Source organism: Leishmania braziliensis, assembly GCF_000002845.2.
Source record: "Leishmania braziliensis MHOM/BR/75/M2904 contig, possible fusion of chromosomes 20 and 34".
NCBI classification, from domain to species: domain Eukaryota; phylum Euglenozoa; class Kinetoplastea; order Trypanosomatida; family Trypanosomatidae; genus Leishmania; species Leishmania braziliensis.
In genome coordinates this window covers 1,435,048-1,447,762 of record NC_017947.1, presented here as the reverse complement: position 1 = coordinate 1,447,762, position 12,715 = coordinate 1,435,048, and the positions used below count along the sequence as shown (strand labels likewise).

The 12,715-nt window shown below is 57.0% G+C and overlaps 5 protein-coding genes across 5 annotated transcripts; all 5 read right to left on the bottom strand.

Moving 5' to 3' along the window:
* Positions 1 to 188: 188 nt before the first annotated feature.
* Positions 189 to 2,900, bottom strand: LBRM_20_3690 (putative ubiquitin hydrolase; the record flags this gene model as incomplete). Its single annotated transcript, XM_001564599.2, has 1 exon — positions 189 to 2,900. One exon carries the CDS (start codon positions 2,898 to 2,900, stop codon positions 189 to 191), a length of 2,712 nt encoding a protein of 903 aa, XP_001564649.2.
* Positions 2,901 to 4,589: 1,689 nt separating this feature from the next.
* Positions 4,590 to 6,614, bottom strand: LBRM_20_3680 (conserved hypothetical protein; the record flags this gene model as incomplete). Its single annotated transcript, XM_001564598.1, has 1 exon — positions 4,590 to 6,614. The coding sequence occupies one exon, from the start codon at positions 6,612 to 6,614 to the stop codon at positions 4,590 to 4,592; it is 2,025 nt and encodes a 674-aa protein (XP_001564648.1).
* Positions 6,615 to 7,480: 866 nt separating this feature from the next.
* Positions 7,481 to 8,500, bottom strand: LBRM_20_3670 (conserved hypothetical protein; the record flags this gene model as incomplete). The annotated part of the gene is made up of 1 exon (XM_001564597.1): positions 7,481 to 8,500. One exon carries the CDS (start codon positions 8,498 to 8,500, stop codon positions 7,481 to 7,483), a length of 1,020 nt encoding a protein of 339 aa, XP_001564647.1.
* A 915-nt stretch (positions 8,501 to 9,415) lies between these two features.
* Positions 9,416 to 10,408, bottom strand: LBRM_20_3660 (putative geranylgeranyltransferase; the record flags this gene model as incomplete). Its single annotated transcript, XM_001564596.1, has 1 exon — positions 9,416 to 10,408. One exon carries the CDS (start codon positions 10,406 to 10,408, stop codon positions 9,416 to 9,418), a length of 993 nt encoding a protein of 330 aa, XP_001564646.1.
* A 902-nt stretch (positions 10,409 to 11,310) lies between these two features.
* LBRM_20_3650 (conserved hypothetical protein) lies at positions 11,311 to 12,123 on the bottom strand (the record flags this gene model as incomplete). Its single annotated transcript, XM_001564595.2, has 1 exon — positions 11,311 to 12,123. The coding sequence occupies one exon, from the start codon at positions 12,121 to 12,123 to the stop codon at positions 11,311 to 11,313; it is 813 nt and encodes a 270-aa protein (XP_001564645.1).
* Positions 12,124 to 12,715: the final 592 nt, after the last annotated feature.

Below are 12,715 nucleotides of genomic sequence, written 5' to 3'. Positions count from 1 at the left end.
TATCTAGGCGCGTGCTGGGTGAACTCAGGGAGGACGCTGACTGTGGCAGTCACACACGAAATGAAGTCAACCAGGAAGTTACTCGGCTGTCAGCGCATAAAAATGAACGAACACGAACAACAGAGCGGAGGTCGGCATGCGAGAAGGGGAATAAATGACGAACAACGCAAGCGAGCCTTGTTGCGTTGCTAATTCGCGGAAAGATCTGTCTTGGAGGTGGACTTGATCACGATAGACTCCGTTCGATGTCCCTCCTCTTCAATACCGTCGAGGCGCAGGCACTGCGGACGATCGACAACGAGCACAAAGGGTGCGCCACCAACCTCCTTGACGAGGTCTCCCAGCACTTCCTTCTTGCTGGCGGTGCGCGTCTTGCGCGACCTGGCGTTCATCACGCAGAGTATCCATTTCTTCATTGCCTCCTCCTCATCTGGGTACCTGAGTTTCTTGATGATGCGCCGAAGCAGCACATCACCCTGTTCCTCGAGAGAGGAGTTGACGCAGATGTTCGTGGGTAGACCAAAGTAGTACTCTCCTGAGCGGCGGCGGCAGAAGAGCACGTTGACGAGCTCATGCCCAGGGATCGCCGGAGACAGCTTGTCCAGAACAATGTCCTCGCGCGACTCAAGATCAATCAGAGTGTCCAGCTGCTCCACAACATCTAGCAACTCGCCTCGTCGGACTCGCAGCAGCCGCAGCAGCCGTGCCTTTCCGGCAAGCTGCTGCTTGTATCCCGCAACAGCGCTTGCGCGCAGTCGGGTGCTCAGTTGCTCAAGCATCAACTCGAGCAGCTCGTGAAATGTAATGCTGCCGCACTCCCGTGGAATGTACACGCGCGGCAAGTTGTTGTATCCTCCGTTCAACGTGACCAGCACCGTCAAGTCGATCTTTTCGAGCGGCATCGGAAGAACCGTCATGACAATTTTGTGCTCGTGCTGCACACTGCCCCACACATCTCGGAGGGTATGATTGTACGTGTTCCACTGAATCGTAAGCGACGGCGCCATCGGCATTGCGAAGGCGTAGTTGCATCTATCGTTTCCTTTAAAGAACCCGAGGTAGTTGTGGGAGGGCGGGGTAGGCAGGCTTTTGCTCGACTCTGTCATCATCTTGTAGAGCCCCATCTGCAGAGTACTGTAGGGTGTGGATTCAGCAATGTGAAGATCAAACAGCTCCGTCTGCTCGGCAGTGTAGTCGTCGTACAAGTACACCTTTGTGCAGACGAGCTGGCGATGCTGAAGGTACCCACGCACTGTGTCCATGCTCGAGCGTTGATGGGTGTACAGTAAATTTGCACCACACACGAGTTGGTTCGTCGCTGTGATGGCGCTCAGGTACTGTGGCCCGCCGCGGCTCTCGTACACAATCGAGTCGTGCGGCACCAGCTCTTGCAGCTCCGGGATGGAGTGGACGATTGTGACAGGGACGTCGCGGTCGTGCTGCGATTCGATCTTACGGAGAAACGCAATGAACGGCTCGGCGGTGGCGGCCGTGGCCGGCGCCACATCGTCCTGCGCCTCCGGCGGCGCGACATCGACAAATATGGGCGGGTAATAGTACGAGTCGTATGAGTTGCTCGTCTCGACAGCAGACCAGGGGGAAAGGCCGTGGCGGTCGCGGTAAAAGATGCGAATCTGCGCCGGCGTTACCTGCAGTTCCTTTGCTGCTGCAGTGATGATCGCGGCCATCTCATCTTGGCCAGGGGACAGGCGCACGGACATCTGACGCTGCAGCTTGTCGGGCGCACCGTGCACGCCGTCGAACACGTCCACCACGGACTTGTCGCATACGTAGTAGTTCATCTTGCGCGTCTCCTCCTTCCTAGTGCGTTCTTCCTCAATGCAGCGGCCTACCTCGACGATCGCGCTCGGCGGCGGCGTCTCATGCAGCAGCTCCTCTTTGACATCGTCGTTCACGTAGATGAGCAGCGATGCGCGCTCGTTGTCGAAGAGTCGGTAGCGCGATTGAATCGACTGTCCGCCAAACGCGGACTTGTGAACATCCTCCTCTGTTGCCGACTCGACCACTTCGTCGTTAAAGCGCACCCACTCCCCATCGAAGTTGACATACACGTAGTAGTGCCCGATGGTGGCATCGCCGGCATGTGTGAGGATAGAGCGTAGGCTGTAGCTCGCGCCGAGGTGGGTGCGATGACTAATTGTCTTCCACTTTTCTTGACTTTCCTTGTCGAGCTTCAGTGAGGCATCACCGACAACGTAGTTTGACAACGATAAGTTAAAGTCAAAGCTCCACACATTACGCAGTGTGACTAACTCGTATGTTTCCATGTCAAATGCCACGCGGTTTGGGTGTACCAAGAGGACCTTGGGGCAGTCGAGGAAGTGCTGGCTGCGTTCAATCGTGTGTGGCGTTGCGTCAGCGCCAGGCGTCAGCTCGACACACACACCCTCGATCCGCTCTCCCGATGAGAACTCCCGCAGTGACTCTTCAATGTTAGCCTTGTTCTGCACTACCAGCTCCACGTCGTAGAAGTCCTCAAGGCGGTCCGAGAGGTATTCAGCGCCGTCTACCGCACGGGACCGGTAGACCATCAAGCCGCCGAACATGTCGCGAATCATATTCCGTTGTGGTGTCTCCTTCAGCGTCGTTTCGAGGCTGTCAAAGAGCTGCTGCATCAGCTCATGAACGTCATGCTGCACCGCCGCCTCCTGCGCTGACCAGCCAAAAGCCTTGGTCAGCTCCGTCGTCGTCGTGTTGCGGTTGCGCACCTCCAGCTGTGCAAACACGTCCCGTAGCGCGAGAGCAACCGAGTCCTCTTGTACGGCTGGAAGGTTATAGATTTGCCTGCGGAAGGCGGGAATGTGGTACAGCGCCTGTATAACCGAGTTGAGGTAGCATGTGCTACCTTGGTTGTAGATGCCAACGTACCCCGAGCGCATTTTTCGTTCTGTTCACAGCGATTGTGAGTCGGCGACAGGCTAATCAGCGAAATCGACCGCGTGGGTGAGAAGGGAGAGGGAAGAAGGGTATGGGGGAGTCTAGCCGACACTCCAGCCATTACACACACACACACACACACACACACACACAGAGAGAGAGAGAGAGAGAGGAAGCAAAGAATATGTATAGAGAAGAGTACTTGTGGAAACTGATGAAGAGTAGAAGAACAGAGGGAGGGGAGAGCAGCACGAGGAAGAGAGAGAATCAGTTTTGCGTACGGTTGCCACTACCTATAGATTCTGGTATATGTACCTATGTGCGTGTATAAGACAAGACGAGCATACGTGTACCTTTTCGTGACGGTGTGTGTCTGTCAGTGGGTGAACTACCGTGGATGGGTGAGAGGTACTGCGTGTAAGAATGCGCCGAGATACGCGATGGCGTCTTCCTCTGCCTTCGGTTCGTAGTGGAATAGGAATGCTCCCTTTCAACAGCGCACAGGCTGCAAGGAGCGGATGCAGGAAAACAGATGAGAATCGCAGACTAGCGCACACGCTGTCGGAAGCGCGACGCCACAACACGCGTGACGGACTCTTGCACGGCAGTCTAAACAACACTGAGAGCTAAAGAGAGGTAAGCAGGGGGTGGGGGGAGCGACACAAGTTCACGCAGATGGGAAACTCAAGGGCGTTGTGTGGGATATGTCCCCACGATATATGAAAGCGCACCCGGAGGTGGGGAAGTTGGGGGGAGGGGGAAGGGGAGAAGGTAAACGACACGATAGGGGCGCTTTTGAGAGCATGAAAGAGGTGCAGCAAAACACACACGCAGTCCAAACTTCATTTGGCGCTGACACAATGGAGAGACGAAGGTGCAGGAGAGGGCAAGTGGGAGAAGAGGCGTTGTGGTGTCACGGAGAAGGTAATGAGGGAAAAGAAAGGCTAGTCAAATCCAGAGCAGCATAGACACAGAGGTGCAGGTGCTGGCTTGGAGGATGCATGCGAGCCTTCAGGTAGGAAACTTTGTCTCAGGTGCACAGTGATTTTGAACGGTGCACCCCCTAAGCACCAGAGGGGTCATTTGTCTCTAGCATGAAGAGGCACTACACAAGCGACTGAGGAGACTCAATCGGTGGTTTCTGGATCTTCTGGCAAGTACTGGTGAGGTACATTTTGCGTGAACGCGGGGAGGTCGTCCGCACCGCAACACCCGCTTTCTTTCTTGATTCGGTACGCACATGATGGGCATGGCTGCGGCTGCAGTGCCTTTCAGTGCTCATGGCAGCGGTGCAGGTCAGACGCACCGCCAAGTGATGGTTCCAGAGAAAAAAAAGGGGGGGGGGAGGGAGGGGAAAACAAAATAGATGAAAAGCGGAAGAAGGACAAAAAAGTGCGAGGCATGGGTGGGGGTCCGTGAAGAGACCCCCTTCCGCGACACACGCCCGCATGCCGTTTACCGTGTTCCAAGAGGCGGTCTAAATGTACATGATAGTAGAGCACACCAGGGAGGGGGGGAGAAAAAGAGATGCGGGAGCCTGGGAGTGTCGGCCGTTGCTCCCTTTCCGTGGCCTACCATGGTCGCGGCGCGGCGTTGCACCCCGCTACCCATGATGTATGCCTAGACTCTGGCGCACTTGCACAGCACGCAGTCGCGGGCGTTGGCGTCCCCTCTCCCTCTGTTTCTCTCGCTCACATCTTGAAAGGACGCACGAATGGATACGGCTCCGGCTTCACCACGGGTTTAGGGTGTCTCGCTGCCGTCGCGTGAGTAACAGCAGGAAGTCCCCGTGGCACCGCTTGCCGACGAGCATCTCCACGGGGCGCTGGTGGCAGCAACGGATTCTTTTCCTCGGCAAGACGGCAGAGCTCGTCAATGAAGCGCACCTGCTCTCGCTTCTGTGCTGGGTCGGAAGTGTACGCGCGGACGCCGCTGGGCCCGTCAAAGTGCAGCGACGCGGGTGTCACTGTGTTGAGGCAAGCGTGGCGGTTGCGCAGCGCCTGCAGCTCGCTGTCTTTCATGTGGCCGTGTGTCGTACTGGTGTCCGACTCCGATTGGGGAACCTCCGCGTGAGTATCCACGGCACTAAGTCCGCGTACGGAGATAGCCGGGATAGCTAGCATCTGTTCTGACACGTACGCCGCCATGCGCTCTGTCCGTTCGCTTCGGCCATACATCTCAAGGTTTTGCAGAAACAACGCCACGTTAGGGCTAAGCGGCATCGCGCGTGCGGCAGCCACCCCGTCGAGCAGGTTACGCAAGAGTAGCCGCATGCGATGAACCTGCTCTTCCAAGCCGCGGTATTGCTTGTGTAGCGTCACGTTATCATCTCGGCTGCTCTCCCACAGCTCGTTCATGCAGCGCAGATTGAACTCAACGGATGAGATGGCGCCTTCGCGAGGTCCGAGCAGGGCGAGCTTACGCCGCCGTCCCTCTCCTGCCGCGGTGCGAGTCTCGTAAATAGCATTCATGGGTACGCGATGCACAAGGATCGGGGTGAGGTGGGACAATGCCAGCTGCGCAACCTCCGCAGCCTCCTGAACTTCATCCCGCAGAGTGGGCGGGAGATGTGCTGTAAGGCTTAGCACCTCGGCGTCGCCAGGAAACGCGCTGCGACGCAGTTTCTCGCCGATGCCTGCGGCGAAGGACTCCACTTGGTAGCGGCTTAGGAGGGTCCCGAGAACGCGAGCAACGCTTGATGCCAGCATCTCGTCCTCTGCAGTGAAGCCGACGCGCGTGACTTCCGCCGAGTCGTTGGTCGTGACTCCGAGGGCAGTAGGACACTGTTTGTTGGCGGCGTGCACCATGCCGTACGGCTTTCCTGCCCCTTGCGGAGAGAAGATAGGAAGCAGCAGACAGGTGTGAATGTCCTCGAGCCCGCTGGTTGTAGTGCTACTTACGACGCTGCGTGCAGCAGCGGTGTCACTATCTTCGTTTGCGTCGTGTGATTTGCTGAGCCAGCCGTTGATAACCAAGCGCTCTTGGCACACAATGTGGTGAACCTCGCGCACTGCCATCATGGCGAGATAGCTTGACTGCATGGGGTCGGCACGTTGAGCACGGTAGGGAAACTGCGCAACACACTGTAGGTGGGCGTGAATGTCGTACAGGTACACTCGCACCACCTCGCATTGCAGCAGTACTGCCAAAGATTCTGCCATAAAGCTGATGGACGCTGAGAGCGTCTCCGCCACAGGAAGATGAGAAGGCGCTGCTAAAGTCGCCGTCGATGATGCCCCCGCCGACGCCTTCGAGTGCTGCACATCATTCAGCACGGTTGCTGTGGTCAAAGAGGACGCGACCGCCTTAGGAAGCGATGCTTTACGTTCCTCAAATCGGCATTCACGGAGAATTTTTTCGAACCCAGATGTGTAGCCCTCCTCAATGAACGAAAGAGACTCGCGCAGCTCCCGGTTCGCTTGTTGTCGAATGTGCTGCAGCAGTGTCACCCCTCGACTAGAAGCGCTCGACTGCCCATTGCGGGATTCCAGCAACGCCTCCAGCTCGTTGAAGAGGGCCGCCGTACCGTCAGAGAGAAGTTCGAGACTCACGGGCTGGTCGCTACAGTGCGCCGCGGCTGCTTGCAGTTCGACATCCACCTGCTTGCGCTTCTGCACGGCGATCTTGCGTTTCTGCCGTGTGTAAACGTCGTGCAAACGCGCCAGCAGGGTATCCGACCTGTCAGACGCAGCGGAGAGGGAAATGGTGCTATCCATTGATGCGCCCTTCGTTGCGGTTCCCGCACAGAGGAATCCACCAGGTCTTTGCTGTTGGCTTTTGATCTATCAAGGGCGTGTGTGTCTCTGTGTGTGTGTGTGTGTGATGCATCCCATGGTGCTGCAACCTGTGCTCGTGAATGTGTCTCGCGCGTGATTCACCCACGCTATATTGGTGTGGACGACTGCGAAGGAGTTTTATGGGTATGCTTCTCCACCAGGGCACAAAAGGCGGCAAGGAGGAGGGGGAGGGAGGGAGGGAGGGAAGGCTTTGACGGGGGTGGTGGTAGAAGCTGTTCGCCTGCAAAGTGTGTGCCTGCACGGTAGGGATGGGGCACCATTGGGGCGGCCGAGTCGATACCGAAGCGAGATGCGCACAATCAGGACTGAAGCAGCCATGACACTCGAATCCTCACATACTTTTTTGTGGGCGCTTTGAAGGCCAAGCAGCACGCATAGATCCGCCAATGCGCGAGGACGCGATGAGGATCGAAGTCACCATGTAGTGCTGAGCAGGTGCTAGGAAAGTGAGAGGGGTTAAAGGAGCGCGGTGAAGCCACCCTCGGTGAGTAGAGCGCCTGCACCATCCTCTGCCCCTTTCCAGCTCTACATGAACCAATTTGGAGCAGTCGTCTTCGAACATGCTTCCACTACCGCCACGTCTGCAAGTTTTTGTGGTGGGCTTATGCGTACCGGGTATCATAGCATGGAGCGACTCGGTAATAGAGAAGGGGAAAGCACAACACGCTCCGCTCTTCATGTGGCCTACTACCACCTCTGTTGTGGCGCAGTGTATCATCCACCTCCACACGGAGACCACATTCTCGGAGAAACATTTCTCTCCGGCCTTTTCTTTGGGTTGCGGCTTAGTCATCCCCAGCGATAGGAGTCAGACGGGAGAAAATGAGCGAATGACGCACTTTATGTTCGCGGAAGCAGCGAAGCACATGGCGTGCCTCGTGAAGCCGAAAGTGACCGAGCAGCTGCTCTGTCCGCTCCACCAGCAACGGGAGAAGTGCGCGCAACTCCTTACCACAGGAGTAGGAAAGTGTGTTTTGTCTGCGGGAAGGGTTGAGCAGCGCAACATACTTGCAGACAGCACCCAGATGCTTCGCAGACATGTGTGGTGCTAGCGCGCCAGCGCGCAGTAGTACACCAGCCACGAAGACCTCATTACACCCCGGAAGCAGTGCTGCAACCTCCAGTCCGTAGATCACGTCCTTGACGCTGTACTCGTTGGTCTGTTGAGCGGCCTTCCGTGACACCGTGGCAACCACGTCCGTCATGTGTGTGTGCTGTAGGCGGTGAATAGAAGAGAGAACCTGAAGATTCTCGCGAACGCTCAGTGTCGCCCTTGGCAAGACACAAAGGACGCGATCTAGAGGTGGCCGTGGCAGCTTGCACCGCTTCACTGCGAGCGACACGCTGTTTAGCAGCTCCACCTGCTCTGAGGATGTTTGATGGCGGCACGCATCAGCGTTTGTCAGGACGTTGACAATGTGCTGTAGCACCTCCACCTCACCAAGCTCCAGCTTCACTGCGCATAGGAGCAGCTCGCGCAAGACATCAGGGCCTGTTCTCGGGTCAGCCATCGCACTCTCTCGCAGGCAGAGACACAGAAGATCACTTGTCGGGAGAGAGAAATACGGCGAGGCACCTGACCAGGTCTCGTCTTTGTCCGGGGCACGGCGCGCATGTCGCGATGAGCGCGGCGAGAAGCGGTCGGCCTCAACGCGTCCAGGCACACCAAAAGGCCTTTCTTGGCGCGAGAGGTACTTCACAATGCCTGCCAAACTCCGAAGCCAGTGACGCATAAAGTCGCGCCTCTGCGGAGTTGTCAAGGACATTGTGGTGGCAGCGAAGCTGTCCACTACCGACGACTCCATCTTGTCCAACGCTCCGCGCACACGCTTGCACTTCACGGGGTTCGGTTGCTGCTCGCTGCAAATGGAGTCGAGCAGTCGGCAAGTGTGGGAGAGGTCCACCAGCGCGGCTGACGGCCTGGTAGTCGCGGCCAAAAGTGACGTGGAGGTGAGTCGAATAGGTGCTACCGGGCTTGGCGTGACGGCTGGCGTTGCCCAATGTCGCAGACAGCTGCCCAGCTGCCTTCGCCCGTACCACATAGTGCGGTGAGGCACGTGCACACTGCAGCAAGACATCCAGAAATAAAACGAACAAAAAAAGCGACACGGAGACTCGATCGTGTCGACAGCACTGTTGTGTGTATATATGCGATGGAAAAGAGGTGGGCGAGGGGAGAAAGACCATAGAGGCTGAAGGGTGGATTCAAAGCAGTAACACACACATAAGTGCACACACTAAGGGGGGGGGGGACGGGAGAGTGACATGTTAGCATGTTGCAGCTTGTTCACCCACGAGCCCTTTCCCTTCTTCTCAGCGTCAACAGTAACACACGTACCCACGGGTGGAGGGAGAGCGCACAAATGAGTGGTTTCGCATGGCGTCTTCCGGGGACATGGGGCAAGCGCGGAACACTACACCCCACTCCCTCAAAAGTTGCCCGACGGGTCCGAGAAAAGGTCTGCTGAGAAGGAGCCTCCCCCCACATCCTCCTTCGCCGCCTCACACATACAGTCACCGCTCGTCCCTCATAGCTTTCGAGGGTTGAGAGAGTGGAAATGCATCTGTTAGGACATGACACGGCATGGTGGACGCACAACCAAGCCTTCAGGGGGAGGGAGGAAGAAACAGAGTGGCACAAGTACAAGAGAAGCAGTGCAGCAACACGCTCGCAATCACTTCGCCACCTCTCCGGGCTCTTGCAAGCGCGCAACACCCCATCATGATCGTGGCGGGCGCCGTCCAACCTGCGAGCCATACTCCGGTGCAATCTTCAGACGATCCAAAGCATCGTAGGAGAGCGCGTACACAGGATTGATGGCATCCAGATTGTACCCCTCGTACCCCAGAAGGCTAAGCCCGCAAAGGGCAAAGAAGGTGTGATACACATCCGCTTGGTTGCCCGGTTTGTCGGAGAAGCCACCGTCCTGCGTGTCCTGGCAACTGAGGATGTACTGAAATAGCGCCTCCTTGTCGATCCAGTCAATGCGGCCAAGAGCGGAGAGGGACGATACAACCCACCAGCTGTAGCACACGTCCGCCTTCTTCTCTGGCCGCCCGTTGAGGCCGCCAGAGGGAAGCTGGCGCATCGCCAGCCATGCTGCCACGCGATTCCTGTCGATGCGATCGAGGGCATTTGCTATACAGAGAGTACCCACGCAGCAGAAGATCTGACCCGCGTGGCTCTCTGCCCCAGGCGAGACGCCGAAACCACCGTCCCAGTTCTGGCACCGCAGCACGTACTGGACGGCCGCCTCGACATCAATGCAGTTGCAGCGCCCCAGGAGCCGAAGGCAGCTGAGGGCGATGTAGGAGAAGCGAGTGTCCACCTCGCCCCACTCGTCGCCTTGAAAAGAGCCGTCCGGCAGCTGCATTGACGCGATCCAGCGTGCCGTTCGCTCCACATCAATGAGCGCGACTGCGTCAAAGATGCACAACAGCTGCACGGCGGACATGGTAGGGAGCAGGTGAGAATCCATGTCTGTATTGCCGCCAAACCCGCCATCGCTGTTGTAGCAGGAGAGTACAAAATTGACAACGGTGTCTGGCTTATAGTCCAAGCGGCGCAGCAGTACAAGTGCACTGAGTCCCCAGTAGACGCCGTTCATCTTGAGATGCTGCGCTTTCCATTGTGTGTTGTCATCTAGCTCGTGCACAAACTTTAGGTGCAAGTCCGCCACAATGGGGCCGGATGACGCAGGCAGCTCGCCCATGGGTGGAAGCCCTTTTTAAATAATAGCGCCAAGGGGCGTGTTGCGCATAAAGGTAGAGAATGACAGACGGGTGCGACTGCTTCGTAGAGGTCACGTGGGGCCTCCCTCAAGAGGGTTGCGCCACGAGGAAGGGGCGAGGGAGGGGGCTGGGTGTAGGAAGGTGAATCCTCTCCGGAGAAATAGTTGCTCTCTTTCTTCTCCTTTCAACGTTTTCACAGCATGTGATTAGACTTCAGAAGAGCCCAACAGGTCAGCAGAAAATAACAGCTGGCAAGAGACCGTGAGCAAGAGACTAAGGTCTACAAATACACAAAGACGCTCACCACATCGGGTACGCGTATAGAGGAACGAGAGCAGAGTGGGACGGATGCCAAGAACTCTAAGCAGCAGTGGTGCAGTGTCTCAGTACAAGGAGTAGATCACATGCCACTCAGTGGCGAGTCACGTTGCCACTCAAGCAGCCGTGAAAGTTGTGCAGGGCTGCCAGTAGGTGGAGCCAAGGGTTCAATAGAGCCAGCGCCTTGAAATAGCATCGGAGCACGACGGCTGCGGCTTTCTTTTCGGTGTATGGGGGGGGGGGGGGGGGGAGGGGACAAGGCTGCATGTCACGACGCTGCTGCAGCGAGGACGCAAAAGAGTCAGGTCGAAGCAAATCAAACAAAACCACCGAAAGAAACCGAAGAAAGGGAATCCGTGACTAAGTCAAGTCTGCGACGCAGTCCCCAGCGTGACGGTGACGCAGCAGCGCTCAAGTCGAAAGCGAGAAGAGGGGGGGGGGCAGCGGAAAGGGTAGATCCATGTCTCTCTGCAGGGTAGCAGTTCCTGTGTACTTCGAGCCCCAACACAAGGTCAGGGAAAGCAACCGTCCGCGAGAGATATCCAAGAGACCTAGCGACGATCTCTCAGCTCCACCAGAAGTTGACGAGTGATGCGACAGAGTGGCGCATTGCCTTCGCCGCTTCGTAGTGCAGCTGCGGCTTTTCTAGCGAGTCCAGTGCCGACTTGAGCAGGAACCTGGACAGCTCAGACTTGATGGCAGCGCTGTTGAGGAGCTTGCGCACCTGTTCCTCCGTAATTACCTGCAGCTGGTCCTGAATCCAAGGGTCTTGCACAACCTGCAAAACAAATTTCTTCGTCACCTCCTGCGTGTAGTGGTCCTCGAACAAGGACTGCAGGAGCGAGGAGACGGCAATCTTCGTCTCTTCGCGCGCCAGCAGTTCGACAACGACATCCACAGTCGCGTCGAGTGACTTGGGGTTGCGCAGCACCTCCAGCACCACATCCTTGGAGAGCTGCACCGCCTGCCCTTTGAGCCGAGCGTCGGCCAGCGCTTCAGATGCCACCACGGCCGTATGGTGCACCGTATCTTCCTTCACAGGTGTGTACAAGAAGTACAGAAGGAAGCCAATGCCCATAACGGCGCCAATGCTAGCCACCACTCCTTGCTGCCATGACGCCAGGAGTCGTCGAATAAGACTCTCCTGCAGCGGGGACGGCGGAGGCTCGGGTTGAGCGGGGCCCTCTGACGCTGATGCCGATGCTGTCTTCATCGTTTTTTTGGATGTGGTGTCCAATAGCACCGGCCCTGCGGGCAAAGGCGTCACCGCTGTGGACGATACGGCTCGAGTGTCAAGGGAGAGCGGCGGCGGTTCGACTGCAGCCTTCTCAGGGGGCGCGCTACCTCTCTTAGCGGAGAGAGGGGAAGTAGACGACATGGACGTGGGGCGTGGCTGTGATGGGGGTGCGTAAAACACGCACGTAGCGCGAATGTAAACACATCTGTTACTAGTACTTAGTGAATGTAGCTGTGGTGCACGGCAGCAAGGAAGTTTGCCACACTGCAGATGACTACATGGCGCAAGTTGCAGAGACGCCACGCTGCGTAGTCGGCGCATTCCTTTCCTCCATGTGCGGGGAGACGCTCTACCTGCCCCCTTCAAGGCGCTGAATGAGAGTTAGCGCAGCTGGAAGCAGAAAATAATGATAGTAATAATAATAATACAAAACGCAGGGAACTTACCAAAAGGCCCGCGTCGCACGAAGCACAGAGAGTACGTTTATAGTTTTCTTATTGCGAGACGCCGTCCGCTCGTGCGTTGCGCGTCTCACACGCTGTCCCGCGATGTACTGCGTCACTTCGTGCGAATTTTTTTCTATAGGTGTTGGCTGCCCTGCTCGAAAAATCGCGGCAGGTGTTGTGCGCTAGGCGGCTGGTCCGTATGGAATGTCACACTACTCACAAAGCGTGCGCGCTGTTTCTCGAGTGACGCGGTGCACGTGCAGTGAGAAAGAGAGAGAGAGAGGGGG